We start from the raw sequence: 21,629 nt of genomic DNA, 5'->3' as shown, positions 1-21,629 counted from the left end.
TTCTGTCCCAGAAAGCTTTAGTAACTGACAGACGACGAGAAAACTTAATGATTATTGTTAGCACAGCTGTGTCCAGAAAGTATAAGCCACTTAATGAGTCCTTATAAGCACATTTCTTAGAAGTAAAGTCACCAGATCTTTCATTGAATATAGCTTCGTACTGTGAGAAGAGCCCACTGCGAACTACCAACTCTCTCACTAACTCTCTCACTATTTTACTCAATTCTATCTATCAGCTTACAACGCCACCAAAACCAGCACATCTCCCCTCTATGACAATCAGAGCCCATGTAAGGGTCCATATAAAGATCAACCCTGCTTATAGAAGCAACTTCTGCAGTTAGAGTCTTTGTCACTGTATTTAGCTAGTGATTTATTTTATCAGTACGATGATTTGTTAGCGACGGATTTGGCATGAGATTAGCAGCCATTGCAGAGTTTCAAATGCCAGGCGGCAGGGGAAAAACATGGGATAATAATACAGAGTATTTATATTATATACAATGTACAGACTCCTTATAACATACAAACTATACAGAATATTTGGATTATCCAGTGTTCAAAGAGTATATAGCATAAATAGGATAAAGCCTTGCCTTGAAGAGATGCCTTCATAGCACCCACAGCGCTACCAATACCATTTATTAGTCCTTTTTAGCAGCCATATATAAACAGGCTGAAAAGACGAGTTCCAATTACACGAATTATAAGAAGAATACGAATATCATGCGAAGCTTGCAATATAATAGCTATCATCTTGCCATTTCGTATATTAAGAAACCCTACCGATCACAGCAAATCCATATGTGCTCACCCTACTCTGCATCGTCTCGCTGCCATCGCCGCTTTGACGATGTATATCCGCTTTTACGGAATTACACGATTGCAAAAAATGAAAGATAACATCTCACAATGAAACAAGAACAATGAAACGGCTAAATATGCTATAAAAACTTTCATTTCAACACGAAACTCGGCTAAATGCATTGGTTATTATACCCTTGAGCTCTGATCGTACCAGCTCTTTCTGGTCTTGCTGCAAATCAATGCCTTGCGATAGTAGTAACGCTCTTGAAAAGGGTGCAAGACTGCCATCAGTTAAAGTGGAATTTTCCAGTTCCATAACTCTAGTAAAACCTATCTACTATTAATATCCGTTTTACACTAGCAAAAACTACTATTTTACTCCCTCAGGTCCTTGGCTGCCTTTCTTACACCACTGGGCTCCCAATGATCGACCTCCTAAACAACATCATGGACTACCGCCATGCCATAAATCTGACCCTGCTTTAGGTATACTGTTCTTCTCCGCCAAGGATGGCTTCTGATATACTGGTAGCACCCACTGCAGATATCCTTGTTCGTCGGAACCCCATAACTATCGCTAAAACACGAGTTCTGTACAGTTTCATACTGCAATTCAGATCAAACCGCAGATGGTGACTCACTATGTGGAGCGATTAAAAGACCATCACTACGCCTGGTACTATCACGTCAAAATCAACCGCTGGACATTGCCCCGTTCAATGGAGACTCGAAAGTGCTCAGGATTAGCTCGAGCAAAGCTGGCTTCGGATAAGCTTGAGTTTCATGAAAGTTTGAATGTCCAAAGCTACCGAAACTTGCCGTACCCAAGGGATATCGCAGCCAATAGCAATATACCCGCATAGTTGTTGTTGTCTGTTTATAATTGCTGGCTTTATGCTCCTATTTCGCCTGTACCGAAAACTCGTCGCCAACTTATATGGCACCATATCGAAGCTAACCTCCTGCTTCCCAACACCCGACGTGCATGGCATAAGGTTATTGGCCCCGATGGCTGCAACCCGCAATGCCGCTTTTGCATACTTTGCACCAAGTATGAGTTCTTAACATGAGTACATATCCGTCGTGCTTCTCGTTGATGGGGTACCTGAATGGAAAGGCGTCAACACAGCAATCAAAGGCGGACTCCACGGAGGTAATGGTGGTTGCTAGTTGGTGTTGCTTCCAAGAGCATTGTCTTTGGGCGAGTTGATGTCTAGAATTGTGTCGAGAATGGGTTGGAACCCAATGGATCATTCTTGATAAGAAAGGCTTCATACTAGAAGCACCGACCCATGCTTAGTCGAAACGTAAAGCATAAAGTAACACCTGTTGTATTCTTAAACGATCTTGATCAATGGTTGAACGTTTGAAAAATATTAAAACACAACCTTTCGATACCGGCTTTCGGGTTGTGAATTGTTCCGGATTCACTGGAATATGTTTCCGTTGAGATTAATAACAAAAGGCTGAAGTCACAAAGTCCCATTGGTCACGAAAAGAATGCATTTACACAGTCAACTTTTATGCAGTTAAGTTCTATTTGATATATTTACCGTATTTGGAAAGCTTACATTGAATGTAGCCTATTTACACTTGTATAGTACACTAAGACCCACAATGATTGTGTGGTTGCGGGTAAAAAAGCTAGATCATACTACGACCTAGATGCTGGTGTGTTGCTTCCCGTAATTGACGACGGAAAGTGAAGACCATGTCCTAAAAAGGACATTGCTTTTAGGACATTGCTTTTAGGACATTGCTATGCGATTTCGCTAGATCTCAGCCACTTCCTCGTCCAAGTCGATCTCTTCGTCAACAGGTTCCTTGGGTTCTTGACTTTCACTCCACTGAGTCACATCATCGATATAACTCAAAATCGTTGCAATAGAGTCACTATCCTTAGAACAATCTAAAGGCAAAAACTGAACCATTCCGAAATCATCTACCAAATTGGCTATTAACTTATTCAATCTGGAGAATTTTGGGTTGTATTCTTCGTCTTCATTTGCCAACAACAATGGATCTGGGTTCAAGAATTTCTTCAATTGCTTTCTGCTGAATTCGTCCTTTACCAAGTCGATTTTCGACATGATATTGATATGAGGCAATTCCAAAAGAATCATTGCTGACATGGCACTCAACGCTCCTGAGAAGAACTTGGAGTTATCTATAATGAATGGCGCTTCCAATAGATAAGTAGCGCAAAGATTGAAGTTTAGCGAAGTCTGCAAGTGCTTCACTATAGTAGGTAATACCGGGATATGAGTGTACAACTCTATTTGTCCGGGACAATCAAAGATGAGATATTCATCATTGAAATCACCTATTTCTTCGTCTAACCAGTCGAGATTATTCAACAAAAACTCAAAACAATACACCAAACCACCGTTCGGACCCAAGTCCATTTCCTCCATGACGTCCTGGAGCGATATCAAGTCTCGAATGTCAATGGTGAACTCGAATTCCGTGGCTTCTGCTGCTGGATCCAAGTTCACTATATGAGCACGACGACCAATCGACTGCATGTGTGAGATTATCGAGTTACAAAACGTCGATTTTCCGACTCCGGCCGGTCCCAATGCTAAAACTCCTACTCTGGACATCTTCCCAACTATCAATACTCTCTAATAGTCCAACACTATCCAGTCTACAGAAGCAACTCTTATCCACAAACTGGTGATGATCTTCTCGAAATTCTTATTAAGCAGAGGTGAAAAAGGAGATGCGAGGGTGTGCGAGCCGCCGGAAGTGGATATGGTAGCGCGGGAATGGGTGCAAAATGGCCAATTATGTGCTGTAGCCATTCCTAGTGAAAGGTGATGTGGGCCATCCTTAAGAGTTGATACGAAGCGATAGCGAGTATGTGCTGGGTCCAGTCCTAGTATAAGCAAGAATGAAGCGATAGCGAGTATTTGCTGGGTACATTCCTATAGCTAGTCGGTGCTGTGGGTCATTCTTAAGAGGGGAGCGATAGCGAGTATTTGCTGTGGGCTATCCTTAAGAGCAGTATTAGTTGTAGGACATTCCTAGTGTAAGCAAGAATAAAGCGATATCGTAGAATCTTTACGTATTCAAATGTACCACTAGAGATAATGTGTGTAGAGATGGGTATTTTTAAATAAGAGAGTCTTCTTTATTTTTATATTCATGCTTTATTCATAATGAATCAAAGGCAAGTGGAAGTACTTCATCTACCACAATGCGTATAATGCCTACCTTAACAAGATATGAAAATGCCGGACTTGGGAGTCCAGCAGCCCTTGACGGAGCTGGAATAGAGTTATTGGAATTGGAATAGAGTATTCAGAATTGGAGTAGAGCTGTCTAAGTTGGAATAGCATTATCGGAACTGCCCAATTCCAAAAATATACAAATCATTCTTCATTAATCTATACCAAGGGAATCCACAATATAGACCTCACAATATCATGTCATTGACCTGGACAAATTCACCTGGATTTTCACTACAGCCACTACGATTTCCCCTCAGACTCATAAAGTGTACATTCTCAGGCCAATCAACTCTCTCATTATATACTAAGAAGGCACAACCCCATCCTTGGAACGACACCAGCATGTATCGTAATCGTTCTCTATCTGGATCATCACATCGATATTCTCCGTCTCAAATATACGTTCACACTGGCGCTTGATATAAGACGTGTTCTCACCTCTATATACTTGAATATGCACATAACCATTGATAGAATTGCTTGAGTTGGGCCAGAATCTGGAGGTGGTGAATGACTTGACTCCCTTAATATCTGTCACATCATTTAAAGCAGTCCTTATCTTATTCTCCTTCTCCTTCGTCAACTTTAAGAGTAAAGTAGATGCGGTAGACTTAATTAAAGGTATAGCTGAAAGCAAAATTAACACAGCAATAATAATTGACGCTATAGGATCAAACCCATTCCAATGGAAGTATTTAGTAAGAATTGTAGATATGACAACACCCACGGAACCCAATGTGTCAGCTAATATATGAAGAAATATACCCTTCATATTATCATTCATTCCTTCTTCGCCATGTCCACCATGACTATGAGAATGTTCATGAGTATGAGAGTGACCATGAGTATGCTCATGCGAGTGCTCCTCGCTGCTTACATGGGAGTGACCATGGGAGTGCCCGTGGGTATGTCCATGATTGAATGCAAAAATACCCACAAGGTTCACACCAAGTCCCAATATAGATACAATTATCAATTCATTCGTCTTCTGAAGCAGAATCGGGTTGAATAAACGGCCTATAGCTTCAAAGATAATGCTACCACTTATACCTATCAATAAAGTTCCATTGGTAAAGCCTGCTAAAATCTCAAAATTCTTCAAGCCAAAGGGATATTTTCCGTGTGGGTTAATTGCATTCTTGGATAAAACACCTGCAATTAATCCTAATGCAAGGGATGTGCAATCAAGAGCCATGTGTAACGAGTCTGAAAGCAAACCTAAGGATTTGGATCGGAAGGAATAAAGTAATTGGACAAACATGAATGTCGTGTTTAATAAAAGAAAATTAAAGATAGCCCTGGTATCTGAATGACTTAGCAATTCTCTTAGGAGCGAGGATGACGTACCTTCAGAAGATGAGGACCTGCTCATCGAACTGCTATCTTGTGGGATATCCATTGATCTGTCGGGCACAATTAGTACAGGAAGAATAACCGAAACCAAAGACATGAAGGTCAAGTTTTCGGATAACACCGCAAATTCTAGGGCACATGCGATAGTTGAAAGGAACGAAGGTACGATCCTCGAGCTCTTAAGATCTGCCTCTTGTAAGGATATGATGTAGACAGCAGAAGCAGCAATATTAACTCCAATCATAATAGGACTAATTCCTGAAATATCAAAAAATACTAATACAAGACCCATTATAATGAAAGTAGCAAGTAATGCTTGAAGATTCAAGTTGTTTATCGTATTGGAAAGCGAAGACGCTATCACTTTTCTGTATAATACAAGATACGACACCACAACTAAAACGTAGCCTAGAACAACGTTTAGAGCGCCTAAATAGTTCAGATCGCTGTAGAACGAGTAAAGGTCAATTAGGAGGAATATTGGTGTACAAATATTGAGTCTGTTCAAGTACAAGCCGAGGTATAACGTAGACACTCTCTGTATGGACAAGAAGTTGGTGGAAAGGAATGAAAATGACAATCCAAGTAACAAAAGAACTGTTGATTGTAATTCTGCACTCTTACTTAATGTGAAGCTCAAAGGAAACTCGCTCTTGGAATCCTTATGCAACGAAATGACGTTGAAGCGTGAGAGCAACCGTAGCATCAATAGAAACGTTCCTGCCAACATTGTCAGAACAACAAGACTGATAACATAAGAACCAACGGTTTCATACGATGCCGGAGCATGTGCTAGGTCCGCAGACAACAATATTGTTGGAAAAGATGCCAAAACCGGTATCGTATCTATCAAAGCAGAAAAGATACTGGTTCTTACTTTGCTCTGGCTCACGAATATACCATCATCAATTCTTGGTTTATTCTCTTCTGGCGACGGTGTTCTCGACACGAACGGATTCTGAACACGAGAATTCAGATTCGAGCCTCCGTTAGGTACTACGATAGATCCCCCGAACTCAAACGTCTTATTTAATTGTACGTCTTCAAACAAATCTTTGTCTTGACCGGTGATCGTATGACTTCTACTGTGCCCACGACCATGGTTATGACTATGCGATTCACCGACTCCATTGAGAAGAACCTGTGGCGGTCCGAGGCCGTTCAAATCGCCGTTCGCATGACTATGCGAATGGGACGACATAAAACAATATAGTTACCTTTTAATAACCAGAAAGAGAGGCTCTAGCCCTGAAAAAGACCATCTTTTTGATAAAGAAACAATTGCAAATTCATAAAACTGAAGAATCCGATGTTGGCATGGGTCGGAATTCCTCATTGGGAATATCGAGGCTTCAGTGCCGAGAGGGACGTGTCGAGCGAGATAAGAGGGAGGTGAAAATTTGGGGTGGGAATGGATGAAATTTCCTGGAGTTTGGGAGATAATCATAAATGGGCTAGTGGTACATGAAAAATCAGATTACTCCTTCAAAATCCAAATGAAAGAAGATAATGACTATGGTTCTTCCTCTATTCTAATTAATTGTTACCGTTGTCTACTGTAGCAGTTCCGGCCAAAGATGTCATACATACAGGATAATGACGTATTATTTCATGACACTGTGTACAGGAACACATACCGACTATGCTAGACATGGTGAAACAGGAAGAAGTCAGTATTTTACAGCCAAAAAATGGGCTTGGTGAGTTGTAATGGGATAGACATAATGAGGGAGCAGATATGACTACCTGGGAAAAATTTCGAAGTAATCGGTTAATTTTTCAGAAAGAAAATTGACTTCTTGTCACCTGATTTTCACTGTTTTGAACTACATTAACATCTAAAATCGAGTTTATCAATAAATACATTTATATTATTTTAGGAAGTCTATATCAAAAGCTAGTTGCTTCATTGCGTACGGGGGTTCATGAGTACATAACAGGAAGAAAAGGGAAGGAAATACAAAGCAATGCCGTCTGCCATTAGGCCTCAACAGCAAATCTCTCTGGAGAAACACCCATCTTACCAATGTAGTCTTGGGCATCAGCTTTCATCTTAGAAGTAGTAGCGTCATTCCATTTGAATTCGTTTTTCATTATCTCGACAACTCCGTCAATGGCATTCAATGCTTCTCTGGCATTCAAGAAGGCCAATCTGGTTCTTCTGGCCAAGAAGTCAATAGGAGTTCTGGCGTACTCGTATTGGAGCGAGTATTTCAACTCAGCAACTGTGAATGGCTCGTCGAAACTCTCGTAGTCTAATAAGTTTTCACTTGTAACCGTGCTCTGGTTTGGACGGAAATCCTTTTGGCCAGCCAAAGTAACAGGCAACTTGTTGTAGTCGCTCTGGTTGTACAATTCCAATATTAAAGAAGCTCTAGAACCATAGTTGGAAGCCAAGTGGTTGGCCAACTTCAATGGGATTCTGTATTCATGGATTAATCTGGCAGCGTAGTTAGTAGTGAAATCTTCACCACCAATCAAAATAAGTTGATTGGTCTGACAAGGTTTTACAGATCCATTGAAGTTAAACTCCTTTACCAACTTATCCACAGTCTCTTGTGCCATTTCTCTATAAGTAGTCCATTTACCACCAGAGATGGTAACTAAATCAGAATCAGTCTTGGTGATAATGTGGGATCTAACAATACCCTCAGTAGCTCCAGTAAGATCAGCACCCTTTGGAATGTTCTTTGGATCACGAACTAAAGGTCTGATACCAGACCAAGCGGATAACACGTCTTCTCTGTGGACTGGGAAGACAAGGTACTTTTGCAACTCTTTCAAGATCTCTTGAATTTCAGCTTCAGTAGGAATAGGGTTTTCAGGAACGGACTTCAAAGCAGAGTCAGTTGTACCAGCCAAAATCTTTCCTTGCCATGGCAAGAAGAACATAACACGACCATCGGAGGTAGATGGATCTAACAAACCGATATCCTTAGGACCGTAAAATTCAGGTAAGACGACGTGAACACCAGAAGAAGGAACCACCATTCTTGGAGGATGGGAAATCTTTGGTGGTAATCCTTGTGGGTCCTCATCCATATCCAAGATAGTATCAGCAAATGGACCAGTAGCGTTAACAACAGCGGTGGCCTTGATGGTGTAGATCTCGTTGGTTTCCAAGTCCTTGGCCTTGACACCAATCAACTTACCATTTGAGTCCTTCAACAATTGTTCCACATTGAAGTAGTTCAAAACGGTAGCTCCATTTTCCACAGCAGTGATAGCCAAAGTAGCGTTCATTCTAGCATCATTGAAGGAACCATCGTGATACACACAAGTAGCCTTCAAATTGGAACAGTCAATCATAGGAGCAATAGCGGAAGACATCTCCTTGGAGAATACTGTACTGGAACGCAAGTTCTGGTAACCTGCGAACCAATCGTACATTTTGCACCCAGCAAAGAAGTAAGGTACCTGCCACCACTTGTAGACTGGAATCATGATTGGCAAAATAGTACACAAATGAGGAGCGGTTCTCAACATGTTACCTCTTTCGTTAAGAGCTTCGATGACCAAGTCCAACTGGGCCTTGGACAAACCAAAAATGGCCTTTTCCAAGTAACGAACACCACCGTGGGCCATTTTGGTGGATTTGGAAGAAGTACCAGAAGCAAAGTCAGTTCTTTCGAGCAAACACACGTTCAAACCACGGGTAGCAGCGTCAACAGCAGTTCCACTACCGACAGCACCACCTCCAATGATCAAAACATCGAAGTTCTTGGTGTTCTTAAGGTTTTCCACCAATTGGGAACGAGATGGAGGAGTTGGTAGCGACTTAAGCAATGGCTTGTAAGGACCGTTGGATGATGGGGTGTTTGGAGTCTTGATGAAGTCCAAGTAGATGATAGTACCACCGAGAACGGCACCGGAAGCGGCCGAGGCCTTGAAAATGGCAGATTTGAAGAAAGAAGCCATTGTAGTAGTGGGGTTAATAATAAATATTAGAAAGAAACCAAATTTCACTAAACCAAATTGGGCTTGCTATCGAATCGGATAGTTATAATGACAGTACCACGGGGTTTAAAGGGATGGTAATAATTAGGACGTGCTTTTAGGTGTTGGAAACAGCACTTGGGTCCGTTTGATAAAGATGTATAAGTCTAATGGAGGGAATAAAATGGAACCGTGTTTTTGGTGAAAATATACCAAATGAACACAACTAAAGGATGAGCACAGCAATGCCAGTACAACAACGACAAGTTCACAGAAAAGTCAAGAAAAGAAGTATAGACACCGTTATTGGGTCTTTGTCGGTAATATTCTCTGCAAATTGGAACCAAAACTAGTATTTTTTGGGTCTTAATCCTTCAAACAACACCGAGATGAGCTCGAAGAGATAACCTTAAATTAATACTATGACAAGAAAACGAGGCACGAAACAACTCACCGTTTACACCACACAAAATTTACTGAAGCCACGGATAACAACAGTAATATCAAGTTCTATAATGGCTTGGCAAACGGAATAAGCCTCTGATATATACAATACAGCTTCTTTAACCACAAAGAAACTGGTATCTAATAGTTAATCAAATGCTAAACTACTGAAAAGCTTTAAACGCTCGGCGTGGGTGAAGGGATGGTAGCGCCGAGGATAATGATATTCCGAGGAAGATCAAGCAAACGGGCGATGGTTAGTTTATGGAACGGGACTCGAAGAAAGAGTCACAGGTTGTGGGGATTGGGATTGGGATTGAATTGGAGGAGCTGGGAGCTGGCAAGTGGGAAACAGTCTACCAGAGAAGTGGACTTTTGTTTGGGGGTTGGAAGTGGATTTCTTTTGGGTACTATACGTGGTCCACAGCGAAGTGAGATATCTAATATCAAATTAACCGTAAGAATTGGAAAGAAACTAGAAGGTCGAAAAGAAAATACAGTTTATTACTGTTGTAAGATGTATATTCCCACACGCATACATATGTCTATATATATATATATATATACATAGAAATGTATTTATATTTATTAGTAGTTCTTATATGTAATAGGTGAAAAATAATTAGTTCTGGAAAATTAAAATAAACATAAAAAAAAAAAAAATTAATTGTGAATACCCAGATGCTAATGGTAAATCTATACCAGTGGTTGCTGCTAGTAAAAGTTCACCAAAATTCTGTTAGGGGGGATAGTGGCTATTTTGGTTTAAATCAGTCCCCCCACGAATTGGACTAACTTACCACTAACCCCAGACTACACTGCTCTCTTCATTGAGCTCTGTTCATAAAAAATCATAAAAATCAGTAATAATATTTAATTCGAACCGTTCGTTATTATTCTAGCTATTGTTCCTCAACCTGTATTATAATGACCCTATACCACATCGTCCTAATGCTCGAGGCACCAATGATGCACAAATATACAGAAGGGGAAAAGGAACAATTTTCGCCCAGTTTCTCGATTCCGGTGTGCCCAAAACCACTCAACGGTTGCTGCACGAGTGAAGTTTGCTTTAGACACCCCACCGGAAGGACTCATGTGTGTTCCTGAACCCGATTTTTCAGAAGACATGAGAGACCACGACACCAATACGTTTTCAACCGTTACAACGAGCCACGAAGCCGGAAAACCATTGCCATTATACACCTCATTGTCGCTCGCTCATTGATAAATTTCATATGGCCCTGCGGTTCTAGTCCGTATTCCATGTTCCATCATGTTTGACAGTTGTGCCGTTAATGTTTGCGCGTACCAGGGTTCGTGTCTGGTGGGGGTGTCGAGGAACCCGCCTGTCCTGCAAGATATGTAGGTTTAGTCTTTCGTTTGCAGAAACCGTCGGTGTCGTGGTGGGGTTCTGGTGGGGGAGGTTAAAAGCCAGAATTCACTATGAGCGAGCGCTCCTAACACTGGACATGGTATGAACAATAGGGCTACAGACAACAAGAGTCACCGTGCCATTATTACAGTTGCTAGCAGTGGCAAAAATACTCTCGGCAAGAGATTTTAGTTTTTAGGTATTTATGAACACACCATGGAAGCAAGAAACATGGTACCCATTTTCTGAGCCAATTTATCATTGTTTGTTAGATTGGCTTTCTTATCGGGCACATGTGCATGCCCGCCATTTTCTGGCACGGTTCCCGTTTACCCATTTGCATCTTCATTATCGGAGTGTGCCATAATTACGGTTTACGACTACAAGAAAGTCTTCTGTTTGATCTTTACATTTTTCTAGTTATGAACATGCTCTTCTTAGAGGTATTGGGATATGCTCCAGCCTCATCGTACCATCTGGTTGGACCGATGCACGGTCTCCAACCTTAAAAAGAACAACAACCATACAACTAATTTTTAGTGTATCCGACGGATTATCAGAGATAAAACGGATACTGACTCATGGTCATGCCTCGAACAAGAAATCACAGTATCCTACTTGATCGACATTTCAAACGGCCGTTGACCCAGGTTTTGGCTACAATGAAAATTTTTGCAATAACTTCATTATCGCCATTTTCCACCGGTATACTACTGCGTCACGGGTGCATAGCCAAACTTCCGCTTATTGAACCGAGTATGAAACCTTGTTTTCACATGCATGTGCCGCGGTTCAAGATCACAGTGGAATTGTAATCCAAGATCCCATTTAGAACTAGACTAGGGACGAAAGGCTCGGGTGGGATGTAGGATCGTAGATTGTAGTCGTTTGATCGTCGTTCAAGTTGTAGATATTAGACAAAATTTTGGCGATGCACAATGGTGTATTGGAATGGTGTTGTTGAATTGAAGCTGCCGGAACCCTACCCGTTTATCTGTCTACCCCAATAGTGCCCCACTCCTGTAGGATAAGTCGGCCAAAGCATGCTGATTGTTCGCTTAAATATTGTGCTTTTAATCAGATTAATTTATTTGCAATCGAACTCATGGGGGAACATCGAGAAGGAGAATTGTGTTGAGAAGAAGAGAGGATTGCAGCTTCGGTATAGTTTGGTATATTGGGTTGATGTAGGTCGAAAAGAGTAAAAATGGAAGAGGACCGGAAAAGGAGTACTTACTGGAATGCCATGACTGGAGATATTGTATATATGTAGGAGGAATTCTTGTGATATTTACAACCCTTGTGGTACCTGAAAATCATAAGAATTTTGCCAATAACTCTCCTATTGTCCTCATAATCTTCTTGAGAAGAAATTCATCATTTCAGTGTAGTGCTAGTGAAATAATAATACTCTATATTTGTAGCCTATTGGGGCCGCACATCATATATGCCTGCGATTTCAACGTTTATATCATTATGCTATTTCCCCTGAATACCCTCTAAAACAGTCTAATATAAACGACTATTTACGAGTTCGACTAAAAGACGACTTCATTACCTAAAGCAATAAAGAAAATTGCCAACAAATTATGTAGGAATAGGAACACTTCAAATCCGTTCAATGTATACCTGTAACTAACTTAAAGTACTCACAACACCAGTCATGATGAAACATAACATAAGAGAAAGACATAAGAAATTAAACTGTCGAGATCTTCTCTCTTTCTCCGTCTCTTTCTCTCTAACTGACGCCCTCAATCTGGCCATCTCCACTTGACTCTGAAGTACTACGACGGCGCTGTGTCTTCTATCCTGTATCCTCCAACACAACCCAACCCATCTCAACCCGATTGCTACCCAAACTAAGCTTACGCAACCCATACAATTGAAACCATCCCATATTGCAAACTTCCACCCCCCCCCCCCCCCCCCCCCCCCACCAATCCATTAATCCATACGAGTACAACGAATCCAATCTAAACTTACCCATCCCATATGAGTAGAACTAACCCATCCTTACAATTGCAACCCAAACTAACCCATCCCAAACTTCTCCCAAGCCAACCCTTTTCATTCCTATCAACCCATCCCACACAATTGCAACCCCACCCAATCCATACGACTGCAAAAAGCCCAAGCCCGATAACCATAACCAACACATGTCACGTGCCAGCAAACGATCGGACTATATGTAGGTCCCACCTTAGCCCCAATATCGACAACTCATAGTTAACAGTTTTATGGTGTTATCTATATTGTATTCTTCTTCAAGTTGTAAGATTTGAACACTCGGAGACCACGGAAAGTTGGTAGATTTTGTTGTAGACTACTGTAAGTAATTGGTACTTGTTGAAAATTGGAATAAACTCCGAGATTATAGGGCTTTTTCAGAGCTCCGTAGTAAAGAATTCACTGGTTTCTAATAATTGCCTTTCCCCAGGAAATTGCAAAAGTCCAGTTAAATGCCATAATTGACGAACATTTTTATAACAGCGCAATAATGGCTCGAGACGATCTCACCGCAGAACAACAGGACTTGTTTGACCAGTTTAAAGCTATTTCGGGAATTGATAATGACGAGAACGACGAAAAGGTGGCACAGTTATTGATAGTTAATGAATTTAATCTTAACAATGCTATTTCCCATTATTTTGATACAGGGTTCGAAAGCATAGAACAGCATCCACCAGCTATAGGATCTGCGTCTTCTACAAATGCTTCAGACAGTAATATCGCCAACTCATTTGCTTCAGGAATAGATGCGCATGACGAACAGCAATCGGAATTACACAATAGACGTGAACACGGCTTTCACAATGCTCAGGATAATATCATGAATCTCCAGCAGCAACTATTTGTAGACAATTTCATTCCCAGACTCCCAAAAGCTCCGCGGATTTCCAATAACTGGCAACTCGAAGTAGGAATCCATACTTCATTGATAGAAAAAAGGGAAGAAGAAAGAAAGTTACAAGAGCAAGAGCTCGAAAGTATCAACAGTAATAGCACCAGAGTTTCGAGGTCTAACGGAGAAAATGAAAAAGAGTTGTACAAGGATGAAGTAAAAAAGAGAAATACATCGAGTTCTTCATCCAACTCCCCACTCGGAGCACTTTGGATCATCTTATTGATTGTTCCAAAGACATTACTTCAGCTCATACTTTCAGCATTAAAGCATTTGTTTGGTTTTGGTTCAACTGAAGTATTTAAAGGCATTGGCGATCCAAATAGACTTCGCAAATCTTTCAAGTATGCCAATTTCAACCCAAATTTCAATTTTGCATCGTGGCTTGCCGAAGAACTTTTGAGACAACATCAAAGACAGGAAATTGAAGATGAGCCAGCAACTGATAGTAGGTCTGAATATCAAGAAACCCTTGTCGAATCAAGTAGGGAAGTTAGCGACAAAGATTCAAGTACTCCTGATGCTAATGAACTTTTAAGCAAATTCAATATTGAGACCTCCAATTTCAATGAATGTCATGAGGCTGCGCAAAAGCAGTATATATGGCTCTTTGTAATACTCATCAATAATTCCGAAGAAGCCAAGCAATACTTAATAGAAACACTCAAATCACCAGGCTTCAACAAGCTTTTCAATAAGACTTCGGGTTTATTCAAGGAAACATCCATTTATATAAACAATGTCGAGGAGAATCCTGAATCATTCGAAGTTGCACAGACATATAAAGTAAAGAGACTCCCTTATGTGATGCTAGTAGGTAACGTATCGACGAGTCCACAAGTTTTGTCATCAATGTCCATCTTATATAAATCCAATCTAGCTCTGGCCTTCTTGGGCAGTGAGAGCGAGCTACTTTCCACTAGTGGCAAGATTGTTAAGAACGTAGGGAAGTTGTTGGAGAAATTCAATCCTCAACTAATCAGTGCAAGATTCGACCAACAGGAAATTCAGTTTGCTAGATTAATCAAACAGCAGCAGGATGATGCTTACATCCAATCTTTGGCACTTGATAAAGAAAAGAAGTTCCAGAAAGAGCAGGAGCAGAAATCTCGTTTGGAAGCAGAAAATACAAGCAAATTGCACAAATACTTCTTGCTCAACTTGGTGGGCCAAAATTACAAAGAGGAGATCACCAATGGTTCCGAAAAAAGTAGAATGGCTATTAAGTTACCGGATGGGAAGAGAATTGTGGAGTCCTTCAATAAATCCGTTTCTGTATCTGAAATTTATCTTTTTATTGAGTTGAAACTATTCCTTGACAAATTGGTTAAAGAGACCGAAATTGGCAGTGAAGAGGGTATAAAAGAGTCATTGGAGCAATTGATAGAGGAGGTCAATCTTCCCGAGGAGTTGGCTTCAACTCCATTGACAAGAGATTTATACTTTGAGAAGTTCCCATTTAAATTCGAAGTTATTCAACCGTTCCCAAAGAAGATCATTTCGCCAAGTGATGCTTCCATTGGTGACCTAGCCGAGTTCAAATCTGGTGCTAATTTGTTGGTGGAGTATCTTGAAGATTCTGATGACGAGTCTGAGTAAAGGGAAGAGAACCAGAAAGATGTGACGGGGAAAGGTTTATGAAAAAAGAAATAATGATAAAATTAAGTTATGGTAGTAGCTGTTTTTTTTTTTGGAATACCGAAGACTAATAATACTGCAATCTAAGGTTTTCAATGAAAGATATTGTCGTAAATGGGTCCATTCAAAGTAAATAGCATCCAATAAACTAATACTAATACTAATACCAACAGTCATTTAAATATTAATATTAATATTAATATTACTAGAGTAACACCCTCAATATAGTACTAATAATTGTAATGATAAACCGATTTCTTCCCCTCTTTTTTACCCTTTCAGCAACTTTTTAAGGTCTTTGCACCTCCCACATCTGCTTCCCGTACATCTTAACTAATTCCCCCAACTCTGTCCTCCAAATATACTCCTCTTGTAGAATATACTTTCCAAACGGATTTTGCTTCTATATCCGGCGGCACGGGCCTTTTCTTTATATACGGTTCCCAAAGAGGAAATTATGAGCCCCGTCACTACACCATACAGGAACTAAGAGTGAAGAACACACCATAGCCCAGTGTATTAACACCAATTTCTCCTCAGATCTCTTCAAACCTACTCCAAAATACAGCCAGGAAACACCTCGTCACCCATACCGATTTTCATACAATAGCCATAACTCCAAAACTCATATTTCCTCCATCTATTCCCTTTTCGGCTACTTGTAAGTGAAGCTCAGCCGTGACGGTACATGCAGGACATCACGTACAAAGATACGAAGAGCACACTTTTTGGGAAGACAAGTGTTACGATGAGGTTCGATGGTTTAGAGACTTCTGGTGAAGATTTTGATACAAAAAGATAAGATTCTATGTACAGCCTCTTCGGGAACTAGATCCTCTTCAAATATCTCCAAAACACTTAAGAATACACCGAATACTACCCCAGTACCTCCTGAAAAATCGCCTAAATGAACCCATCTTTTTAGTAACTGATTACTGGAGCCCAGGTCACGTGATCATATCACCCAATTCTTGGCACTTCCAATCATATAAAAAGAAGGCGATCCGGAGTGCTTGTAGGGCCAGTTATTTTCGGGAGACAACAAGGTCCCATTGTTATTCGCCGGTTGCCAAAGAAGCTCAACCCCATCCGCTTGCCATCAAACCCCCAGATTCTGGCTTCTCTATTAGAGACTCATCACGGCCATTGAATCCCGATACCAAAGTCCCCAATTCGTCTTCCGCCGTTCCTTTGCTGATACGCACCTGTGTCAACGGGATTGCTCATCCTCCGCCAATTAACTGTTCTTTAAGACAAGAGCCCCAGTGAGAGAGTGTCGCTAGAAACCGTACCCGAACCTATTCCAGTGGTGATTTTTGCCGGTGAATCCACTGTCCCAGCATACAAGTCTAGTTTTGACAGCATATCTCGAGATTTTTCCCCGATTCTGGTGTGTTTCCATTGTTCCATTGTTCCATCTCCGGCCTCTCTGTCTCTGTCTCTCAGTGTCTTACTACTAGAATTTCAGCACCTGCCTAAAGAGAACACACCTCCCCACACAAAAACAAAAAACGCACCGGAAAACTCACAAACAACATCCATACCGCAGTACTTACACCCACCACATCCCCCTGCAGACAACCCGCACCCTCCCTGTTCGTGTCGTCTCCTCTCTCCTAATCGTATTCACTATAACCAGTTATCAGGAACAGGTGTTCTTCTTATTATAAGATGTCCCGGCAGTCACGTCTAGAAGCCGAGAAGCTCCAGATCATCCAGAAAGCCATGTCTAACCGAGGCCGTTCACTTTCTCCAACGGGAGGAGCCAATGCCAATTCGAGGTCTTCTTCTACTCTGAATGAAGAGTTCAATAAGGACCTTAAATGGTCGATTACCAACCATGACCCGCTGGAAAGAATAGCTAATTCCAGCGGAACAAACGGAGCGCTTGAGGACGATCCGTGGAATAACGAGGTCTCCGACGAAGAACACATTTCAGACGATGACACTAACGAAAAATTCCAGTATGACGACACTGGAAACATTCTTCCTAACTATGCTTGTCAGGATGAGAAGATGAATGAGATCTCGTCGATTCTCGAAAACTCGAACCTCGACGACCACATTGCTATCAAGAAACTTGAAGAACTCACAGCAAACGAAAGAGCATTTGCAAATGCCAGAAACATCGGATCCACCATCGATAAGGACTCGCTTCATAAGCTTGCCAACGATAAACAGAAACTCACAGGAACAGAAACCTTGGATTTGAACCGTTCAGACCAAGACGCTTTGGCTAGAAAACAGAAGTTGGAGAACTACCAGGCATACAGAAGAAAGATCATTGACCAGGAAAACGGTGTTTCCAGCGATCACGGCGTTCACCCTGTAAAACTGCCAGAAAGAGAATTATCACCAACTTCAAGTGGAACTGGAGCTGCTACCATTAGTGGAGCAACTTCAGGAACCGGAAATGCCACACTTGTAGAAGCAGAGAAAGACGAGGATTTCCTCATTCCATATACTTCAGCTGTGGAGGACAAACTTGACTCAGAGTTCGCTTCTCAGCTTAATGAGACTATTAAAGAGGGAGAAATAGACTCCAACAAGGCACAATCTCGTGTCATTCAAACCATTACCAGAGGAAACTTCTTCCAACTTATTAACCCTAAGGTGAAACCCAAGATGTTCCTTGTTTGTATGGACTTTTCACCAGAATCTATCTTTGCTCTTGAGTGGTGCTTGGGTACGGTTCTTGTAGATGGCTCTGTACTTTTCATTGTGTACGTCATTGAAGAAAATGACAGTAACCACAATTTGAAGGGTAACACCAACAATGAGAATAACCGTGAACAGTACAGAATGAATATGCTTAATAAGGCCAAACTGCAAGTGTTGAACCTCTTAAAGTTGACCAAATTGCAGATCCATATTGTCATTGAAATCATTCATCATCCTATTCCAAGACATTTAATTCTCGAGTTTATTGACAACTTGCAGCCAACTCTTGTAGTAGTGGGATCCAAGGGTCAAAGTGCTATCAAGGGCGTTCTCTTGGGTTCATTGTCCAATTATTTGGTGACAAAGCTGTCGGTTCCTGTTATGGTTGTTCGTGAGAAGTTGAAGAAGATCAACAGGTTCAAGTCGGGCTCGTCTGTCTTCACTAATAACATCAAGCCATTAACACTTTCGGAAGCCAGAATCGATTAGACAAGACAACTTGTCTCTATGGAAGATTCCCTATGCTATGGGGATCTTTCAAAAAGTTTCCAATAATTAGAATTGTACTGAAGTCACGAATTGAAGCCCGTTTGTTGGAACTTCAATCCTCTTCTTTACTGACCCAATGACGCCATTTCATGTCCACTCGTATGTATAAAGATCATAAATATGCTTTCATTTCTTTCTTTTATAGTGTTTATATTAGTATTATACAGTTATTTACATTGTCCTTCTGCAGTAACATTCAAAAGTTTCGACCTGCTATTTTTTATTTGACAAAGCACTTCATAAATCAGTACTACAAAGGCCTATGTATGACAACTTTAAATGACTAATCGTTTATGCATCAACCATGAACCAAATGCAAAAGAAAATAACTTACCAACCAAAACACCAGCGTCTTTATCCCATACAACCGATATGGAATATTCACAGCATGAACAAGAAATAAATATGCTATGAAATCAAGATAATAATAAAACAGTTCCATCACATGAACATCATAAAAAAGTCAATTCTATAAAGTGCATAAATTCATCATGAACAACATCCCTACCAGGAGTATCGTGCGTTGAAATAAACGTATTTCCCAAAAATTTAGAAGTATATTTCCGTGAATCCCTTGGCAGTGAACTTTCTAGAACAATCCGGAGAAGGACATTTGGAAGGCGCAAACAAAACTGGGTTCACTATACTGAATCCACTAGGAGTTCCTTTCGTACGCCGTGGTCTGTTTCCTATGTTTTTCACACATCTTCCACAGAATGTATGTCCGCACTTCGCTACAAATATTCGCTTTGACAATTCAATATCCACCTCGGTACATTGTTTAATACAGAACCAAACTGCCTGAACTCTGTACTGTTTGGCAAACTTTTCAAAATTAGCGTCATAACGAGGATCGGGAGTGAAATCTTCTGGAATGCCCTCTCCTAGTGTGATTCCACAGAGTCCACAACAAAGGTTAAACTCCGGTTTTATGTCATTTACGTATCCAGGTAATTCCTTTTTCGTTATTTCTTTCTTCTCGTCAAGTGTTTTCTTGTTGAATATATTCTCACTGGCTAGTCTTGTATCCAATGCATTTTCGTTATCCCTTTCAATCCGTAGCATGATGGATTGTTCAGCCTCGTCTAGGTCACTATCAGGCTGAAATCTACCAAATGCCAAGTTGTGTAACTCAGACAAGTGGGATATAGCCAGGGTTAGGTTGAAGGGCAACATTCGTCCTCTAGTAGTGTTTCTCATTATCCTGCTGGGATTTGCTCCCGGTCTGGGTAAATGTCTGTGAATAAAATGATGATGATGGTGATGTGGGCTTGTGAAGTTCTGAGGAAGATACTGTAATTGCCTCATTCCACCTTGAAAAGGAGCTACTGGAGAAGCCAGTCTTTCAATAGTATGAAACCGCTCACCCGTGCGGAACTGGCCAATGGGGGTATGAAGGTATGTGAACTGAGTCTCCAGAGGTGTAGAACTGCTTCTTTCGATTGGAACTACGTTTGTTATCTGAATATCATCGTCATCCTGGGAAATAAAGCTTGTATCATCAACGGAAATGCTAATTCCTGGCGCATGTGGCTGTGTGAAGCCAGACGCCTGTTGTGGTATTGTATTTGAACGCAAAAGTGGTCTTGGACCTGTGAGTGGAACTGGATTACGGTTCGTTCCAGTGATTTGGATCTCGTCGTCATCGTCCGAGTCCTCGATACCTATCACTTCATCTGGGTTAGAAATGAGTGGCGTACCACTACTGGATGAACCAATGTTATTGTTATTACTAATGTTATTAGCATTACCGCCAGGATTTCGTAATTCATTCTCATTTTCAGATTCATCGTCGCTATTGATCTCTATCACACTATTATTGTTTGTTGTTTCATTAGCTTGTATGTTAGTTTCATTGTTGGTAGCGTTCGTATCGTTATTAATGTCATTATTACCGTCGTTATCCTTGTTTTTGTCGTTATCATTACCACTGTTTCCATCAACTCTCCTTTCATGAATGTCTTCCACCCGCTCAGGGTCCTTGCTCCTCAGATGGCCATCTTCTATGATGAACCGATGTAGCGAGCTCATTTTTGGAGCGATCCGCGAGCCAGACTGTCGCCTTTTGGCTTCAAGAATCAACTTTCTGTGGGGTTTTTAGGTGTCTTTTAAGGAATAACTCTGCTTTCTTAAGTGTAAATGTAAGCAGATAAAGGGAAAGAGCTTGAGTAAAAACGGTATTTTCAAGCGGTTTTCCTCGTTCCAAAAGCGTAGACACAATATTATGATACTTTCAGTGGTTTTTAAGCTGTTTCCGTGTCCAGAATACAGCTTTTGCGGTGGTATGGCGTTGTTTTATCCCATTTATCACCTCTTTCATATAGAAGAAAAGACGCTTTTGGCGTAAAAATGTCGCGATGAATGGCGGGTCGGGAGAGTAAGAGAAATGTCGCTATGTTAAGATGGGGAAAAAGAAAAGGAGAACATCCATGCAGCAGTAATAGCAGCGAGTTGGAGTACACAAGCTTCTTTAGGGAAGTACTGTTTTCTTTTTTGGTTGCGATTTCAGAAGTTAAAGTCCATTGTGTGTGGTCTGCCGGATCAAATAACAAGCATACTCTACATACAAGGCGTTGACTTGGGCCCGGGCTAGCTTGCTAATCTGGAAGAAAGCAGCATTCCAAAGCAAAAATCGATTCTGGTTGTTATAAGTCACGTGATAATCTGTCAAATCGGGGTTCAAGATGTATATACAGGATTTGAATATGGTGAAATCTTTGGAACTGTG

The 21,629-nt window shown here is 40.9% G+C and overlaps 6 protein-coding genes across 6 annotated transcripts; 2 read left to right on the top strand and 4 right to left on the bottom strand. All coding sequences in view use genetic code 12, as the record gives it.

The window, feature by feature from the left end:
• Positions 1–2,330: 2,330 nt before the first annotated feature.
• On the bottom strand, positions 2,331–3,877 carry RJT20DRAFT_56044 (putative signal sequence-binding GTPase). Its single transcript, XM_064920701.1, has one exon. It carries the CDS (start codon positions 3,408–3,410, stop codon positions 2,580–2,582), a length of 831 nt encoding a protein of 276 aa, XP_064773386.1. The 5' UTR covers positions 3,411–3,877; the 3' UTR covers positions 2,331–2,579.
• On the bottom strand, positions 3,878–6,958 carry RJT20DRAFT_56043 (metal cation transporter). The gene has a single exon (XM_064920700.1). The coding sequence runs from the start codon at positions 6,592–6,594 to the stop codon at positions 4,345–4,347; it is 2,250 nt and encodes a 749-aa protein (XP_064773385.1). The 5' UTR covers positions 6,595–6,958; the 3' UTR covers positions 3,878–4,344.
• A 279-nt stretch (positions 6,959–7,237) lies between these two features.
• Positions 7,238–9,643, bottom strand: GUT2 (glycerol-3-phosphate dehydrogenase). Its single transcript, XM_064920699.1, has one exon. The coding sequence runs from the start codon at positions 9,309–9,311 to the stop codon at positions 7,374–7,376; it is 1,938 nt and encodes a 645-aa protein (XP_064773384.1). The 5' UTR covers positions 9,312–9,643; the 3' UTR covers positions 7,238–7,373.
• A 3,765-nt stretch (positions 9,644–13,408) lies between these two features.
• RJT20DRAFT_142328 (uncharacterized protein) lies at positions 13,409–15,808 on the top strand. Its single transcript, XM_064918647.1, has one exon. The coding sequence runs from the start codon at positions 13,649–13,651 to the stop codon at positions 15,650–15,652; it is 2,004 nt and encodes a 667-aa protein (XP_064773383.1). The 5' UTR covers positions 13,409–13,648; the 3' UTR covers positions 15,653–15,808.
• Positions 15,809–17,362: 1,554 nt separating this feature from the next.
• Positions 17,363–19,077, top strand: RJT20DRAFT_110106 (Imp2'p; the record flags this gene model as incomplete). The annotated part of the gene is made up of 2 exons (XM_064915762.1): positions 17,363–17,990; positions 18,039–19,077. 2 exons carry the CDS (start codon positions 17,363–17,365, stop codon positions 18,839–18,841), a joined length of 1,431 nt encoding a protein of 476 aa, XP_064773382.1. The 3' UTR covers positions 18,842–19,077.
• On the bottom strand, positions 19,078–21,213 carry HEX3 (SUMO-targeted ubiquitin ligase complex subunit). Its single transcript, XM_064917650.1, has one exon. The coding sequence runs from the start codon at positions 20,930–20,932 to the stop codon at positions 19,451–19,453; it is 1,482 nt and encodes a 493-aa protein (XP_064773381.1). The 5' UTR covers positions 20,933–21,213; the 3' UTR covers positions 19,078–19,450.
• Positions 21,214–21,629: the final 416 nt, after the last annotated feature.

This window comes from Scheffersomyces xylosifermentans (assembly GCF_036884685.1).
Source record: "Scheffersomyces xylosifermentans strain CBS 12540 chromosome Unknown RJT20scaffold_6, whole genome shotgun sequence".
Classification (NCBI taxonomy): Eukaryota; Fungi; Ascomycota; class Pichiomycetes; order Serinales; family Debaryomycetaceae; genus Scheffersomyces; species Scheffersomyces xylosifermentans.
This window is presented reverse-complemented; position numbering and strand designations above follow the sequence as displayed.